Below are 17784 nucleotides of genomic sequence, written 5' to 3' on the forward strand. Positions count from 1 at the left end.
GTTTGGTTTCCAGCTGCTTCCCCATTTTAAACTACGTGTACCAGGTACTGCATTTAGCTTCACAAGTACTTTCAGGTCTTCTGAACTGTTTCAATGAGGAGCTCCCGAGTGCAGTGCAGGCACAGGTTTTTACCTTTTCCTGTCAGAGATACTGATGAGATGCAAATTCTCACTCTCCAGACTGGAAAGCTGAAACGTTACTACACAGACCTCGAAGCCCTTGCAATGGTGACTGCTGCTCTGTGCCATGATATTGATCACAGGGGAACCAACAACCTTTACCAGATGAAGTAAGCACTTTCTTACCACTTCAAACTATTTACTGTTGCTCTCCTGTGGAGTGGCATCACGCTGTGACTACACCAAACTCCAGTACAGCTCTGTTTTATTCACTGGGTTAACAATCTTCTTTTGCAAATAATCTTGTTTTTCAACTTGCTACAGCACTTGGGCTTATGCTTTGGCCAGTGGGGAAACTGGAAAATTGTGATGCTTTCTGGTACTTTCTTAACTTCCACACACTGCCTTTGCTTAAAACAACACTCTCTGTTACCATGGCAGTGTGGAACAAGCGCAGTGCAGGCATTTAGTTGTCCAAGCATCACAGGAGCCTCAGGATGTTCCCAGGACCATCCTGAAAAAAATAAGTCTACTTTATATATATATTTTTTTTTTTTTTTTTTTCTGTGAAGTAACTCTGGAGTGGCACTGTGTGCAGAAGCAAAATACCTATGAGGGTGCTGCTCCCAGCAGGTTGTTGCTAGCTACAGAAAAACAGTTGCATGATTTCATTGACCGGCCAAGCTTCTGCAGCTCACTTCAAGTAGTGCCAGATCACAGTTATTCTGCAATTCTTGCTACCTGTACTCTATTTTCTAGAGCTTTTCTGTACTGTATTTTCCATACTTTTCTGGAGCTTTGGACAAAGGTGAGTGAAGCTGGCTTGTGTTTTGGATACAAAAGGGTCTTGCTTTTCAGAAAGACACAGGAAAATGTCCAAGGACTGCTGGTTTTTTTATCAACACGTGCTTGTAAAGTAAAAAAACTTACTGTGTTGAGTAATAACAGTTCAGTCATAAACAAGAGTTTGGGTGAAATTTGTAGTTTGAAGACTGTTTTATACAGTGTCCAAATAGTTAAAAGCAGTGTCAAAAAAGTCTTTTGCTGGATGGAAGTCATTAGTTATTAAAAAAAATAAATAAATCACTCTTTAGACTTTTAAGATTAGTAGAACTTGGGACACTTCATTTTGGTTTTAAGTGCTGCACTGACATCTTTAATTTTTCCTTTACACAACCAGATCTCAAAATCCTTTGGCTAAACTTCATGGATCTTCAATTTTAGAGAGACATCACTTGGAATTTGGAAAAATCTTGCTCTCTGAAGAGGTTGGTGATGAAGTATAATGTAAGGACATGAATAATTTACTCTCAGGGAGGTTTTTCAGGAACAACAGAGCTGAAGCAGCTTAGTACAAGACCTTTACTGGTTTGGATACCTGAGAAACTGCAGTGGCCTCACTCCCCAAGTACTCTATGCTCACCCAGGACCAAAACATACAGTCTTCCTAAATACATGGTTTCTTCAGAAGCCATATTGTTATCACTGTAAGAATACATTAAATACAGGATTGTCCTCCTGTATCACCTCTGGCAGGGTCAAGACTGACAAATTCCCCCAGCTAATTCGGGCAAATTCACCCTGGGAACAGGGTGGGTACATGCTGTGTAGCACGGTCAGGACACTGACTCTTTTCGGTGCACAAAAGGGGAGACTTTGCACCAGCAAATGGTGAAAGGGGCTTACAACATAAGCACCGCAGAGAAGCAAGATGAAGCTATTTTAAAAAGAACAAAGTGAGAACATTTGAGAAAAGGAGAAGGTCAATAACTCATAACAACACAGTACTTGGATATTGCAGCTCTTGTTCCTTTGCTTTTCAGTCACTTAATATATGTCAGAACCTCAACCGCAGGCAGCATGAGCATGTGATTCACCTGATGGAAATTGCCATTATAGCAACAGACCTGGCACTCTACTTCAAGTAAGTTAGTCACATACACTCTGTCTGAAAGGCAGAAAACAGCTCGTATCACACAAAGGCAAAATGTGAAGTGCTGCTCTAAGAGACTCTTTGTGCATCAATCCTCTTCACAGATGCTGTTTCTGGGAAGTTGTCTTGAATACTGACATCAGAGCTGGTGGGGAGAAACCTGCTCTAATGAACTTGGAATTAAAAGTCACATAGGTGACTTTTTAACATTCTATTTCTAACAAGGCACTGCTATATGATCCCCCGATGGAAATAGATGTCTGATTTTTAAATTAGCACTTCAGCACTAAAAATTCCCATTAAATACTACTATTTATACTATTTACTTAATATTTATTTATTTAATATTTATTTATACTATTTATACTATACTAGCCTCAGCCGTGGCTACATTGATTTCTCTGGGAGAGCAGCATAACCCAAATCACAAATGGCCCATTATGGGTGAAGAATAAGTTCACAGCTTTATTTCTTAAGCAACACCAACACCACCAAACATCTGAGACCAACATGCACTGACTTCTTGAGGAAAAAAGCTGGAAGTCAAAAACATACAACTTCATAATCACCAAGGAGCTTTCAAAATGTGCTTTTAAAACACAATGCTGTGAAGAGGGACTGTTTATGTGAAGAATGATTATACAAACCATAAACAATCCATAAGAGACTAACATGAGAGAGGGTGTAAAACCCAGTCCTCTTACTGTAAAGGTAGGGTAGCTAGGTGGGAGCAGATGGGACCACTTCCTTAGGAGGTGGGTACAAGCCAATCTATGTTCTTGGTCGGCAAGAGAAGGCTTGGTTAAACTCTGACCCAGAAAAAATAGTATGGATGGAATATGTACACAAGTCACTTGTGAATCTGGCCTCAGTGTCTTCTCTGCTTGCATTGAAAGAACAGACTTTTACAGGTTTCATGCCACTTAGGGCACAGGTATGCGTGAATAAAACCCTGACAAGAAATTGCTGCATAAATTTATGTTTACAGATATGGTTAAGAAGCTCAGACTAAGTATAAAAAATCAGGCAGCTTTGCAAATACTTCAGCCAGCTCTTCGTCTCCACAGTTTGCTTAGCATTGAGGGGAGAAGCCTTTTTGTGGTGCCATTAAAGATGGAGGCATTTCTTACCAGACATAAATTACAATAGCAGTACTATCAAGTTCCTGCTCATGTCTCACCGCTGTACTTATTTTTAAGTAATTTACAATAGTTTCCTCTCCTTAAGAAAAACAGGTGATCATGCTTCATTTTGTTGGGGGCTTCCCTGAGAACCTAAATGCCCAGACAGCAACTACTGGAAACCATTATGGAAGGTTTATCAATACCATGATCAGTCATCTGTATTTTTAACACATTTGTTTCTTTGTTCTAGAGCTTTTTCTTGCTTGTTTGTTTGTTTGTTTTTTGTTTGTATGTTTGTTTGGTTTGGGCTTTGTTTTTCTCTCAAAGAAAGAGAACAATGTTTCAAAAGATTGTTGATGAGTCCAAGAGGTATGATAGCAAGACTGCCTGGACTGAATACCTGTCCTTGGAGACAACAAAGAAAGAAGTTGTCATGTGAGTAATTGGTTAGTCATGTGGTTACCTGGTGAGAGCTCCAGAATATACTTTGCTCAGTACATAGTGCAAAATCAGCATGTGATAGATCACTGTCCACTGAAATCTTCGGGAGAAGTGGGGAAAAAGACTGCAAGTGGCTCTTCATGCAGATAAGTGACAGGTTTTGGAGTGTCCTGGTTACCTATTCCTGGCAAAATATAAGATCCTTTCTGGGTATATCCTCCTTCCAGACCACCCTGTAAGCCACAGGGGGGGTAGGCTTCAATGGTGGATCCCCAGGGATCCAATCCATTAGTTGTTCTTCCCAGTGGCAACCAATCTGAGTTCCACAGTGCTGTTGTGTCTTGACAGATGCTTTACAGGAGATTTTGCACTGGTGATGAAGGAGACCCACAGCCTCACAGCAGTTTGCGCTGCTGTATCTCCATGAGAGAACCAGAGATGTTACCCCAAATTCAGATTCAGTCCATCAGTGACTAAAGCAGCAAACATCCTAGTGCCAGAAGCAATAAGTTCTCTAGCACAAATCTATTTTAATCAAGAGAGCAATGGGTGTCGGAGTCAGAGTCAAAGCTATTCAGCAGGAACCAGGAGATACCTGACACAGTATCGGGGTATGAGCATTCTGCAAGAGGCTGTAGAGAAAAAACTAATTTCTTTCCTCTTTTTAGGGCCATGATGATGACTGCCTGTGATTTGTCAGCAATCACAAAGCCTTGGGAAGTCCAGAGTAAGGTCAGGTGCTTGATACTGGAAGATTTTTCTAGCTTATATTTCAAAGTGAACACAATTTCTTAAGCTGAATCAAAGTCTCCACCAAAACTATAATTACTTTAGAATAACTATAGTTTTGATGGCTAAAACAGTCTTTAAGATTGCAGTGGTGAATTCTGTAGGAAACTCATGATTGCAAAAAAGTAATTAAAAAAAAACCCCGCAAGTATTTCTCTTCTTGTGTTGCAGTCAGGTTTTATGCATTTAACATGGGTTGATTGTGTTTACAGCAATACCTCCTGTTTGTTCAGTTCTTTGGTTTCCTTTAGGAAATCCTTCCTGTACTTTATTGAAGCACTTGCTAAGTAAGAAAGATTGACCTTTAAAGGACATTAAAAGAACTGAAATCCACCTTCCTGTTCAGCATGAAGGATAACTGAGAAAATCATAATAGTCAGCCATAACTGTGTCTGGAAGGCAAATTCTCAAGGGCAACATGTTGGAAACATTTCTTAATAGAAGAGCAGTGGACTTGTGAGCTCCAGTGCAACAAATTTGCTAAGCTGTCACTACACATCTGCAATCCCATTGCTACTGCTGCATTTCCCAGGAAAAAGGCTGTATCTGGGGTTGGACATGAAGTGACAGCAGGACTAGAAGTGAGATTTGCTTCCTGCTGGAGACCTGAAATACATTAATTTATACAGCTGAAGTGCTTACTTTTCTTTTCCCTCCTTGGCAATGTAGGTAGCTCTCCTGGTAGCCGCTGAGTTCTGGGAACAAGGAGACTTAGAAATCAGTGTTCTTCAGCAACAGCCTATTGTAAGTACTGGGTGAGAGCCAGACAGTTCAGTTCAGACAGCAAGTCTTAGCAGAGATTTATTATGAGCAGTGCTGCTCTCAGGGTGCTGTGACTGTTCCCAAAATCACTGTGCCTGCCAAAAACCATTGGAAAAGTGGGTACCCAGCTAGGGAGCACACTCTATGGCAGAGCCTCGTGCCCATCTCTCTATATGGTTAAGTGAGTCCCAGTGTCTGTGAGCCAGCAAGAGGTGACTGGAGACTTTGTGATGGTCCCTTCCAGAAAAAAAAGGAAAATGAAATAGATACACATCACAAAGGAAAGCAAAGTTTCCAATTCAGAGAAAAACTACATACGCAAATTTCCTGGAGCCCAGAAATCATCTCTGGTAAATGGAAGTTTATTAAGACAGTATTTCTTAACCTGTTTTTTCCGCTATAATGACTAATACTTAAATTTGACATCAAAAGAGCCGTGAATCATTCCTTGATGCAGCCCTCACCTGTGTACTTTGGGTTGTCTTTAAGCAGACTTACAAACACTCCCTGTACCCACAGAGGCGTCAGAAGTGATACAGTAAGCAACAAGGCATCTCAAGAGTATCATTTCATGTTCAGTCATGGTGTAGAGAATCAAAAACTTGTTCAACACTTGATAGCATTAACCTTTTCCAGAGTATCTGGTTGAGAGGAACAAAGGAAAAACTCTCCTTCCTTCTACCCATTCTTAGACACTGAAAGAGGTGTTGAAAATTTCTCCTAAAATGTCAAAGGAAATGAGGCTACTTCATTTCTCTGCAGCAGAGGAAGAGTGCTGGGGTGGATGGCTTTTATGGAAGGAATGATAGAACTTCTAGGCTGACACAACAAGGAAGTTTTGGGGAGAAAATTGAGGTATGTTTTTCAATTAAGTGTTCTCATAGATAAGGATGAACTTGTGTCCTCCCACAGCCCATGATGGACCGGAGGAAAGCTGCAGAACTTCCAAAACTTCAAGTGGGTTTCATCGACTTTGTGTGCACATTTGTCTATAAGGTAAGCAAAAGGCACCCTTGCACTCCCCATACTTCTCAACATAGCTTCAAATCCTAGGTGACTGGGTCCTAGGGCTGCAATACCACTTGTAGGGACAGGGTTGGGCAGAGGAGATGGTAGTTGCCCTTCTCTCATGCATTGCAGCATGGTCCTTCTTCATGCCATTAATGCTTTCTGTGCATGAGTCAGCCAGGGATATGCTGGGATCTTGTCTGGGGTATGATGGACAAACTCTGCCTCTGTGCTGCATTGTGCTGACAGGTGTGTTTTGGTTAGGAATTTTCCCGATTCCATGAGGAAATTCAGCCTATGCTTGATGGGCTGCTGAACAATAGAAATGAGTGGAAGACCCTTGCTGATGAGTATGATGAAAAAATGAAAGCTCTGGAGGAAGAGAAGAAAAAAGAGGAGGAGAAGATGGCTGCAATGAGAGGTTAGAAAGAATACTTAGCTTTTCACTCTCCAACTTGAAAACTTCTGCAGTACTCTCCCAGATGTACAGCAAGCCTTGCTGGTGGGGCTAGAGTCTGCTCAGAATAAGTTTCCTCAATCTTGCTCCACTGGCAGGGTTGAAGATACCTTGTCTTCAAACCTAACACCATGTGAGGTTGTCTAAAAGGCCACCTGCTTAAATGCCCAAGAGCTAGCACCTGAGAAACCAGTGAGATTACAGTCAGCATGAGCATGCATGCAACTGGGAACAGCAGAAAGTCTTTGCAGTATAGATGTGTCCCTGGGGAAGAGCGAGGAGACATCCTTTTGTACATGAAGGATGTGGCTGACAAGCTGTCCCATTGCCTAACACGCTCCTGGGGAGAACACTTCAGGAACTGCATTTAATTAAATTACTAGTCCAGATTAAGTACATCCTAGAAGCTGTTTTGGTTGAATAATTTTTTATTCTGTGAGCCCAGCCTGAGTAGCACTGAAATCCATCAGCTGCAGTGGGCATTGGGTGAAAGCTTGTTTGATAGCCTGAGGATTTGTTTGACTCAAAGAGACATGGAAGCTAAAGGCTCTCCTGGCCTGAGCAATCATTCATCAGATTCTGGTGACTCCGCTCAACACACACTGTATCTGAAACCTTTTTTTCCAAATTGGACCAAAATCTCAACAGCCCAGATAACACAATTTAGGAATAACTAGAGCTGTCGAGTTGTCTTACCTCAGTGTAATTTACAGTAATTAACGAAAATATGAAAAGTAAGTGCTATAGCTATGATTTAAAAAAATTCTGAAGAATTTTTTCCTGACTGGGTACTCCATATTTAAGTGAGGAATATTTATACTAACTCTAAAGTATTCTTTCCAAGCAGCTTTTTCATGTACAATTACTTTGCACAGCACACAGCCCTTGGTATGGGTACCATAGGTATGACTTATATTTATCACTGAATAACCTAAAGTTGCTAAAATACTTCATTAATGACTGAGAAGGACACTTGTGACTATGCTTCTAATTCTCTGTTTCTTTTTATATCACAGATGGAATTACTTGCAATGGAGGAACAGCGCCAGCTTCCAAAACCTGTAGCATACTTTAGACCTATTTTCATTGCAATATATGCCACCCAAAATGAGATTGCCCATGGTTTGGGTTTTTTTTTTTTTTTTTTTTTTTTTTTTTTTTTTTTTTTAATGCTATCATGACATACAAATACATTCCTGATAGGACAGTTCTGCTACTTTAATAAGGCTTATGACCAACCAGGGAAGGGCTAGATCTTGTTTGCCTTAATTACATCTCTTCCTGATGGTGAGGACCCAGCTGTGTCCTGTTTCTTACTCCATTTAAAGCATCTGAAGTAAGATGGCATATGACAAGCCAGAACAACATTTGGCCCAATAAATCAGGTTGCATGACTATTGAAGAGCATTTCTCCTGCACTGAAACACTTCTTAACCCAAAGCTGATGTGGCCAGTTGAATTCATACCCTGCTCCATGGAGCCTCATGTGACTGACAGTGCCTGCAACTGTAGCCTGCAGAGCAGGAAAACTGAAGAAGACACAGATTTACCATATTCAAGTCTTCATCTGTCAGAATAGCAGAAAGAAATCTGTGGGTAGGGATCAAGAATGAAAACTGTCCATAGTAAGCATTTGAAATTCTCTGAAAAAGTTACAGTTCCATGTAAATTCAAGAAACACTCATAGAGGCAACAGTTCTGCACTGCAAGAATTTGGACAAGTTGCTGCTTTAACACATCGAGCCATTCATGCAACATCCAGTAGCTGCCATCTTCACGAGCAGGATTCATGCTCTGCTAACCATGGCTTCAATCTGCAACATGAGGTTACCATCACTTGTCAGTGTTACCATTACCTATTACAGTATCAGTTTGTTATCCAAGCAAGCTGAATTGTGGCATCTCCTAAATTAGTTCAGTTTTACCTCATAATGCCAATGTTATTTACTATAGTCCTCCCCCCATCAGTACCAACTCTTCTCCTTTACCTCCTCCTGTTGAGATGTCTGTTTTTTAGATTCCCTTCCAGACTTTGAAAGACTGATGACTTGTACTCTCTTATTTCAGATAAAAGTTAGTTTTCATATTTACTCTTGCAACCACATTAGAACACGAAATTGCACTTTTGTAGTAATAGAAACACCCTTGTCTCTTCCTCTCTCTCTCTCTCTCTCTTTTTTTTTTTTTTTTTTTTTTTTTTTTTTTTTTTTTTTAAGTGTTTGGAGATCTGTTTTGCTGGGGATTTTCTTCTTCCTTCACTTCTGCTGCCTTGTGTGCTTTTACCCTTTAGTGTTTTGTTTTGCATTACAGAAATACCGCAAGTAAAAGGAAAGCTAGAGCTGTGGTTGTACCTGGTGATCATTTACCCATGCTTCAGTGTAGCATGTAAAATGTAATGCCCCTTCACTATGCAGCATTTCTGTGAACAGCAAGTTGGCTTACAGGAAAATTCAGAAACCTGTCCACTTTTATGGGAGCCAAGTATGCCACTAGTAGTGACTGCATACTGCATGTCTGTTTCATTAAGTACCACACAGGAGGCTTTCATCATGCAGTGTATGAAGTCACCTGTTTTTCAGAAAGGAAAATGCCACAAGGCTACTGTATTGCAGACACATGGTGTAGCAGTGAGCACAGCTGAAGATGACCACAAGCCAGAGTACACTTATGTGCTGAGAAAAATTCCTTGTGTCATCAAACATTTTCTGGAAATGCAGCCAGGAGGCCAGTGTTCCTGCCTGCTGTGCCCAAAATGAAGTGCAGGGAGGATGCAGGGAGCTGTAGCACATGCCCAGGGCACCCATCAGTACTGGTCAAGCCAGGTCTGTCTGTAGCTGTGCCCACGCCTGGGTACCTGGAAAGTCAGCTTGCCTTGCACAGCACTGCCCCAGAGCCAGTGTTCTCTCCTGCATCACTGGCAGGGGAGGTGCATGCATGTGGAGGGGTGTCTGTGGAAGCACAAGATGCAGTACCAGTGGAGGAATTTGGTTCTCAAGGGTGGCACGTTTCCATGGGAGTGAGGAGGTGTCCAAGGCTCCCTTCGGCCACGGTGGTGCTGGGCAGTCCAGGAGCCCCTCTGCAGTGGGGATGTAACCTGCATGCTGCAGGATTCTGTGACAAGATGGAGGGAACAGGGCAACTCTTCCCTCTCTCCCCCACCAACTCCTGCTTCCCTCTTCTGCTCTGCTTCCCTGGGTCTCCCAGGCAGTGCACAAACTCTGCCACATATGACCATTCCCTCAGACCACTGCTCTAGGTCAGTGGCCCTGTGTCCTATCTGCTCTGCTGCATACTGCCTCTCCTGTCACCATGTCACTGGCAGATGAAGTTGCTAAGCCACTATCCATCATATCAGAGAAATCTTGGCAGTCTGCTGAAGTTCCCACTTAATGAAAAAGAGGGAACTTAACACTCATTTTTTAAAAATTGAAAAAAAGATGATCCAAGGAGCTACAGACCCATCAGTCTCACCTCTGTGTCTGGCAAGATCATGGAGCAGATCCTCCTCCTGGAAACCATGCTAGGGCACATGGAAAATAAGCAGGTGATTGGTGACAGCCAACATGGCTTCACCAAGGGCAAATCATACCTAACAACTTTAGTGACCTTCTACAGTGGTGTTACAGAGGTGATGAATAAGGGAAGGGCAGCTGACATCATCTATCCTTGTGCAAAATGTTTGATGCTGTCTTGCATGACAGCCTTGTCTTTCAAGTCTGAAAGACTCAGACTTGGTGGATGGACTGCTCAGTGCATAAGGAATTGCCTGGATGATTGCACTCAGAGGGGTACAGTTAATGGCTGAGACCATATGGAGACCAGTGATGAGTGCTGTTCCTTGGAGGTTGGCATTAGGACCACTGGTATTTGGCATCTTTGTCAGTGACATGGACAGTGGAAGCAAATGCAACCTCAGCAAGTTTGCTGATGACACCAAGTTGTCAGCATGCTGGAGGGAAGGGAGGCTATCTTGACAGTCTGAAGAGGTGGACCCTTGCCAGCCTCATAAAGGTCAATAAGGCCAAGGGCAAGCCCCTGCCTTGGCTGAGAAGGGACAACTCCAAACACAATTACAGGTTAGGTGGAGAGTGGATGAGGAGAAGGACTTGGGGATGTTGGTTAATAAGAAGCCCAGAGATGCAATCATAAGCTGGGATTCATCAAAAGAAGCATGGCCAGTAGGTCAAGGCAGGTAATTGTCGTTCTACTTGTAAGACCTGGAATACTGCATCAAGTTCTGGGGCTCATAACATAAGAAGGACATGGAGCTGTTGGAGCAAGTCCAGAGGAGGACCACGGATATGATCAGAGTGCTGTGGCACTTCTTGTATTCAGGCAGGGTGAGAGAGTTGAGGTTGTTGAACCTGGAGAAGACAGCTCCAGGAAGACCTTATAGTGGCCTTCTGGTACCTGTAGGGGAGCTAAAGAAAATCTGTGGAGGGACTTTTTACAAGGTTATGTAGGACAAGGGGTGAAAGACTGGTATCACTGTCCTTTCTGGTCAGCAGTGCCTTATTAACAGACACGCATACAGCTTGTTGTACCATCACAACTACACCAATTTTTATTTGCTGACACTGTAGACACTTCCACATGGGCAGTGGAAGTATTAGCCAGTTTGATGCAGATGAAACCTGTCACGGTTCCCACCCATGGTATATCCCCTTGGCAACTCTGAGCTGGACTTACTGGACATGGAGAAGGGAAGGACCAAGAAACAGATGTTTTCCAGCATTTTCCCAGGCTTGAGAAAAAAAGTGATGTCACTGCAACACAATTTCAGAAGTCTCCTGACCAAGGAGCTTGCTGTTGAGTGCTGCAATTTAGCTCTGCTTTTGGCATATCCGCCTGTATCCTGAGGGTTTCTACATCTGGCTTGATGTAGATTCTCACCCCCAGTGGGAGACAAAGCGAGGGTTGTTCTGGAAGCACCTCATTGAAGCAGCCAATGCATATAGACCTCTGTTCTTGGTTTTGAAGGAGGGGATGGTGGGGTTGGTAAATTTATATCCCTGCAAGGCTAGCAGAGTAGTTTTCTCAGAGAAGACCTGTGGAGCAAAGAGTGTATTTTCTCTCAATTCAGTATGGGGGACTTGCCTGGGTGGGGAGCTGCCAAGGAGATTTTAATGCTACAGCTTGGCTATTGTCTGCTGTCCCAGATGGAGCGGATAGGATGAATAAAGACAGGACCTCTTTGCTACCAAAAAATAGCTTCAAAATAGCTACCAAAACAGCTTCAGCTGTTCCCCCTGCTGGAGCCTAACCTGCTACTGGAGGGTGGCAAGCAGAGGTGCCCAGCCTTACACTGTTGGGTGCGTGGAGGCACCTACAGGCAGAGCTGAGCATGTCAGCTCCTGCAGAGGTAGGAAAAATTGCCAGGGAGAGGAGACCGTGGTCCTGGCTGCAGCCACCTCTCGTGGATCGGGAAGGAGTGCAGGGAAGCAGTTTTGTCACTGTAGTATGTGTGTTGAGGCTTGTGCGCCCCTTTTCCATCCACAGAGATACTCATCCTGTTGTAAGAAGTCTCACAGGGACAGCTTTCTTTCCTGGCCCTGCAACCAGATTTTGAGGACTATATGGAAAGCATGGCAGTTCTGTCTCATCCAATGAGGGAGTCTTCTAACCTAGTCCCTACAGATGTGACAGACACCGTTGGCTGCAAAGAAATAAATCACCCCCTTCACATTTAGAACCCAGTCCAGCATTTAGCAACTAAATTGAGATACATGGGCCCCATATCCAGGACAACTTCCAGGAAAAGAAGTACTTACATCATAAGTCATGATGTAAAAGTCAACAGGCTGAGGCTTTTGGGGGTCTAGAACTAGGCAAGACAACAAAACTGCAGGTGGCTTGCACTCTAAAAACACCTACATATTGTCACCGCATTAGGAGTTATCTGTGAAAAAAACCCTTACCTTGCTGTGTGGGCTGGGGTCCTGCTCTGCAAGACACTGCTTGTACTCACCAGAATAGAGAGCTCAGCTCTGCCAGGAAGAGCCACCCTGCCCTTGCCAGGGGAATGACACTGAGCCAGTGCTGGAGCTCCATCAGTGTTGGCATGAGCAACCACCATGCTGGAACTAAAAGTAGGGGAGGGATGACCCTCTCCCCTTTCTAGCAGACCCCACACCTTCACAGGAGGGGACAGAAGCAGGTGAGCACATTTAACCCTCTGGAGAGCAGCAGGTGACAGCCTTTCTAGCAACCAGGTTCAGCACCAGCAACCCAGAGATAGAAGTGATACCACCTCTACAGCCCTTACCAAAGAGCAATGAAGGTACTTCAGCTGTAAGGAACTCATCACCCTGCTATAATCACATTTTGCTTGTGCACCACATCACAGCTGAATCCCAAGGGTCAGGTTTCAGTGGGTTTCCGCTAGCACCACAGGCACAGGATGAGCACCCCGGAAAAATATCACGTGAACTGTTTTAAGTACTTTATTTATAGCATGCAGGATCCCCCAACCACCCAACAGTTCAGAGCTTAGCAGTGTGTTTCCATGTGTGAAATGAAGGTCTCATCTTTTCACTTCAGTATGGAATCTTCACTTGCTAAAAGGAAGAAAAAACAAATGTAATTAGTACTAGACACTACCATGCAGTACTAAAAAAACCTAAAACACACAAAACAGTAGCCTTTGATCCCACAAATGCTAAGTATGCCCTTTTTTTCTATTTTCTAGCTAGTTTTTCTGATTGCTACATCTGCCTATTCAACAGAAATGTACTTCACTGCTTCGAGGTAAAAGAAATTTTTTCATTTACTCATTACATTTACATTCTTTTGATCTGATTATTCAAATAAACCCATTAAAAAGCTATCATTACATCTAATTATCCACCTTTAAAAAACAGTCTCCTGTAACTGCATTTTACCGAATGAAGTTCAAACAGTTAGTTTCCAGTAACAGCAAGTTTCCTACCTGGAAAACAACACCGAAACCACTGTTGGGAAAGCAATCACACAATCACTTGTGTGATACTTGTGAATAAATTAAACACTCCAAAGACATAACCACAGAAATACAATATTATGTGGGGTGGTGACACCACAGCAGAATTTCTGTTTCCCAAAGTACAAAAAGCTTCAGCTAAACCAGAAAACATGTACAAGATTTACTTATTTAGTCCATGACCAATGGAGTCAGTATATTTAAGATGGCGAAGGAAGTGTGCAAAATAGCTCTAAAACTCATAGGTGATACAATTCACAAGCCTGCCTATCTAGTTTTATGCATGGGTATCTCAATTTTACAGTTTTGTTCAACATTAGCCTTGTTTAGCACAATGCAAAAGGCACAACTTCCCATGGACATAACTACTAACTATGTAGCCGCACCAAGAACAGCTTAGATCATTAGTCAATTTTCTTGATGTCCTCCCTAACTGCAAATCAAATGAAAAAAATGTGTGACTTCAAGCCAGTGAGCACACTCCTCTGAAGGGAGGACAGGAGTCCTCTATTAGAATTGCAAAGCAGACACAAGAAATAATCCTAAGGATCAGAGCACACATGCTGCAGCAGGAATGCTACAGAGTGGAGAGGAATGAAAAAAAGCAGCAGTGCTGATCCCAGCTAACCACCTTCTTCATATTCTCTTCATGTAAGAGGTACAACAGACGAAGCTGACCTCAACTACTATGCTAGGGACACCACTTGGAAGTCTGAATTGCAGCCACAAACAGCTGTCTGTGACTTCTGGTTTTGATCACCAGTCTCATTTGTGACGTTTCCTTACTGCATGGAGAAACAGGGTCAGAGGTTTCTTACATCCAAATGAGTATCAGACATTTGATTAAAGTTAATATACAGTTCCAGTTGTTCCTGACAGAATAACCAGCAATGTTTAGAAGTATGTTCTTTTCCAGTAGATAGCTATTTTAACAAGTCGTCTTCAGTTGCAGAAGAGTTTTTAACTCTTCTTCTGTTGCTTACATTCTGAAGAGCATGTCAAGTGGCAGCACCATTGACCCTTCACATAACCCTAACCACTATAAGCTTGTGTCTCCCCTAGAGACACTGCAGTACAAGAGCAGTGTCCTGCAAGCCATGGTGTGTGTTTCAGGGTGGGAAGCATACAACAAGCAGAGGAAGTACCTTCCGCCAGCTGCTTTGCGATCCGCTCAAGCTCTTCACGTTTCTTTTTCTCTTCAGCCTCTATTCTTTTCTCCTCCTCAGCAATGGGCTTTAGGTAGTCTGTCAGTAATAGATTTGCATTAAAACGCAGTGTCCAGAACCCAGCGAGGAGCACTGCACCTGCTGTCCCACTCAGAAAGGAAGAAAAAGCAACCTCCCCAGCGCAAAGGTCCACTCCATACGAACCAGTCAGTACCTTCACGGCCCGGTGCCCGCCTCGGTCACGGCCCGGCAGGTCCCGCAGCGGGTGCCGGGGGGCAGTAGGGAGGGGGGCAGGGTGAGAAATGGCGGCCGGGCCCTCCCCAAGGTGCCCTTGGGGGCGGTGCGCAGCATGGGAAAGGCGACTCGGGGCGCCGCACTTACCGTATCGCTTCTTGCCGTAGACCATTCCCAGCAGCAGGGCCGAGTACCGGGTGACCTGCAGGAGGCAGAGACGGAGCTGTGCCCTTCGCTCGGCTCATACGCACCGCACCGCGCCCCACCGCCGCTCCCGCCCTGCCCCCCAAGGTCTCCCTTCCCTCGCGACCCGGGGCCGCCGCCGCCGCCCTCACCTTGATGAGCGGCGAGACCTGCACCGGCGGGACCATCCTGACGGCGGCGGCACCGCGGCGGAAGTGGCGGCTACGGAGCGGCGGCGGAAGTGACGAATGCGGAGCGGCGGTGGCGGTGCCGTGGCGGGGCTTTTCCGGGGAGGAGCTCTGCGGGGCCCGCGCCGTCACGTGTCATCCGCGAGTGGGCGGGGCGCCGTGACGTCACTGGGGGCGGTGGGGGAGGGGTTGCGGTGCTGCCCCAGAGGCAGAGGGTGAGGGGGGGGCGGTGTCAGCCACAAAACGTCAGACCCCAAAAGAGGTGCCCCTGGGGGCCTCCTGGTGTCTCGACGGGGTTAACCTTGAAGGCGAATCCACTGAGATGGCCCCGGGTCTGCAGAAACGGGGCCCTGTCCCTGGTGCCCAGTGACGGGAGGAGAAACAGCAGGGACGAACTGGCAGGGGACAGAAAAAGAAAAGGGAAAAAGAAAACCTTGAGTTCTCACTGTGAGGGCAACTGGACACGCACAGCCCTGGAGTGGCTGTGTTCCTGTCTGTGCTAAAGGACTGGACAGTCACAGAATCTTAGAATTGTCGGGGTTGAAAGGGACCTTTCAGATCATCAAGTTCCAACCCCCCGGCCATGGGCAGGGACACCTCCCACTAGATCAGGTTGCTCAGAGCCCTGTCCAGCCTGGACTTTAAAACTTCCAGGATGGGGCTTCCACCTGTTCCAATCTGGGCAACTTGTTCCAGTGTCTCACCACCCTCATGGAGAAGAACTTCTTCCCAACTTCTAATCTAAATCCACCCTTCCCTAGTTTGAATCCATTCCTCCTAGGTAGTCTTGTCAGGTACTAAAAAGTCCCTCACCAGCTTTCTTGTAGGCCCCTTCAGATACCGAAGGCTGCAATAAGGTCTCCTCAGAGCCTTCTCCTCTCCAGACTGAATAACCCCAACTCTCTCAGTCTGTCTTCACAGGAGGTGCTCCAGCCCTCTGATCATCCTCCTGGCCCTTCTCTGGACACACTCCAGCACATCCATGTCCCTCCTGTAAAAGGGGCTCCAGCACTGGATGCAGTACTCCAGGTGGGGTCTCACAAGAGCGGAGTAGAGGGGGAGAATCACCTCCCTTGACCAGCTGGCCACTCTTCTCTTGGTGCAGCCAAGGATCTGGTTGGCTTTCTGGGCTGCAGGTGTACACTGATGGCTCATGTTGAACTTCTCATCCCCCAGCACTCCCAAGTCCTTTCCCTCAGGGCTGCTCTCAAGCCACTCACTGTCCAGCCTATATCAGTGCTTGGGATTGCCCTGACCCAAATGCAGGACCTTGCACTTCGTCGTGTTGAACTTCATGAGGCTGTCATGGTCCCACCTCTCCAGCCTGTCAAGGTCCCTTTGGATGGCATCCCTTCCCTCCAGCCTGTCAGCTGCACCACACAGCTTGGGGACATCAGGGAACTTGCTGAGGGTTCAACTCAGAGCCACCCTCCATGTCACTGACAAAGATGTTGAACAGGACCAGTCCCAACACTGATCCTTGAGGGACTCCACTTGTCACTGGCACCACTTGGACATGGACCCATTGACAGCCACTCTTTGGGTGCAGACATAAAGCCAGTTCTTAATCCATCAAGTGGTCCATCCATCAAACCCATATTTTACCAGCTTGGAGACCAGGATGTTGTGTGGGACTGTGTCAAAGGCTTTGCTCAGGTCCAGGTAAATGATGTCAGATCCTCTTCCCTTGTCTATTGATATTGGGACCTTTTCCTAGAAGGCCACAAAGTTTGTTGGGCATGATTTGACCTTGGTGAAACCACGTGGATTATACTCAATCACCTCTTAATTATTCTTCTGCTCCAGCAGTGCCTCCAGGAGGATCTGCTCCATGATCTTACTGGGCACAGAGGTGAGACTGACAGTCCTTACCAACCAGCTCCAGCCGACCCCATTTTGAATAGAAAGGTTGGACCAGAGAGTCTCCACAGATCTCTTCCAACCTCAGTTATTCTGTAATTAATAATTTATCTTAATTATTAGAAGCATTTAACTTCAGATCTTCTGAGAAAAAAAAACTTGTGCCATTGGTTTGGTAGTTGCTGTGGTCATCTCAGCTAGTTACAGTTGGGTTTTGCATTGTTCCTTCTAGTTGAGAATTGCACAATTCAAATGAATTCCCCATTCTGAAATGCACTCAAGTTTCTCCAGAATGTACCAAAATTTCCAGGATGATGCTAAAACAATTCTTTTTATGCAAAACCTCAGGTCAAGTTTTCCCCTAAGTTTAGGCTCTGACACATTACTAAATTTGATTTTAATAATGGTATCCCCACTACAAGCAAAAAAAAAAATTCTTTCTGCAAATAACTTGTTTGCAAGTGGGGTAAATTATGTATTAGGTAGCCAACACATTTCCTGGTAGTCTTTCTACATTTATAATTAACTGCTCTTTGAAGCATTACTATAAACACTGAATCA

The 17784-nt window shown here is 44.7% G+C and overlaps 2 protein-coding genes across 2 annotated transcripts in view; one reads left to right on the top strand and one right to left on the bottom strand.

Moving 5' to 3' along the window:
• PDE6B (phosphodiesterase 6B) overlaps positions 1-7709 on the top strand; it is a 21565-nt gene extending 13856 nt beyond the window's left edge. The window contains exons 14-22 of the mRNA XM_008492550.2: positions 181-290; positions 1301-1388; positions 1944-2044; positions 3505-3612; positions 4287-4350; positions 5077-5151; positions 6082-6165; positions 6442-6598; positions 7651-7709. Coding sequence (XP_008490772.1) covers positions 181-290; positions 1301-1388; positions 1944-2044; positions 3505-3612; positions 4287-4350; positions 5077-5151; positions 6082-6165; positions 6442-6598; positions 7651-7709 — 846 coding nt within the window. The remainder of the gene's footprint in view (positions 1-180; positions 291-1300; positions 1389-1943; positions 2045-3504; positions 3613-4286; positions 4351-5076; positions 5152-6081; positions 6166-6441; positions 6599-7650) is intronic.
• A 5345-nt stretch (positions 7710-13054) lies between these two features.
• On the bottom strand, positions 13055-15464 carry ATP5ME (ATP synthase membrane subunit e). The gene is made up of 4 exons (XM_030467271.1): positions 15328-15464; positions 15140-15194; positions 14738-14836; positions 13055-13191 (listed from the first exon to the last, which is right to left on the bottom strand). Exons 1-4 carry the CDS (start codon positions 15361-15363, stop codon positions 13166-13168), a joined length of 216 nt encoding a protein of 71 aa, XP_030323131.1. The 5' UTR covers positions 15364-15464; the 3' UTR covers positions 13055-13165.
• Positions 15465-17784: the final 2320 nt, after the last annotated feature.

Source organism: Calypte anna, chromosome Z, assembly GCF_003957555.1.
Source record: "Calypte anna isolate BGI_N300 chromosome Z, bCalAnn1_v1.p, whole genome shotgun sequence".
NCBI classification, from domain to species: domain Eukaryota; kingdom Metazoa; phylum Chordata; class Aves; order Apodiformes; family Trochilidae; genus Calypte; species Calypte anna.

Coding starts and splice junctions, on each gene's coding strand:
- ATP5ME (XM_030467271.1), bottom strand. CDS start 15,363: ATGGTCCCGCCGGTGCAGGTCTCGCCGCTCATCAAG. Junction 15,195..15,327: donor AGGTCTCGCCGCTCATCAAG/GTGAGGGCGGCG, acceptor TGCCTCCTGCAG/GTCACCCGGTACTCGGCCCT. Junction 13,192..14,737: donor CGCAAAGCAGCTGGCGGAAG/GTACTTCCTCTG, acceptor TCTTCCTTTTAG/CAAGTGAAGATTCCATACTG.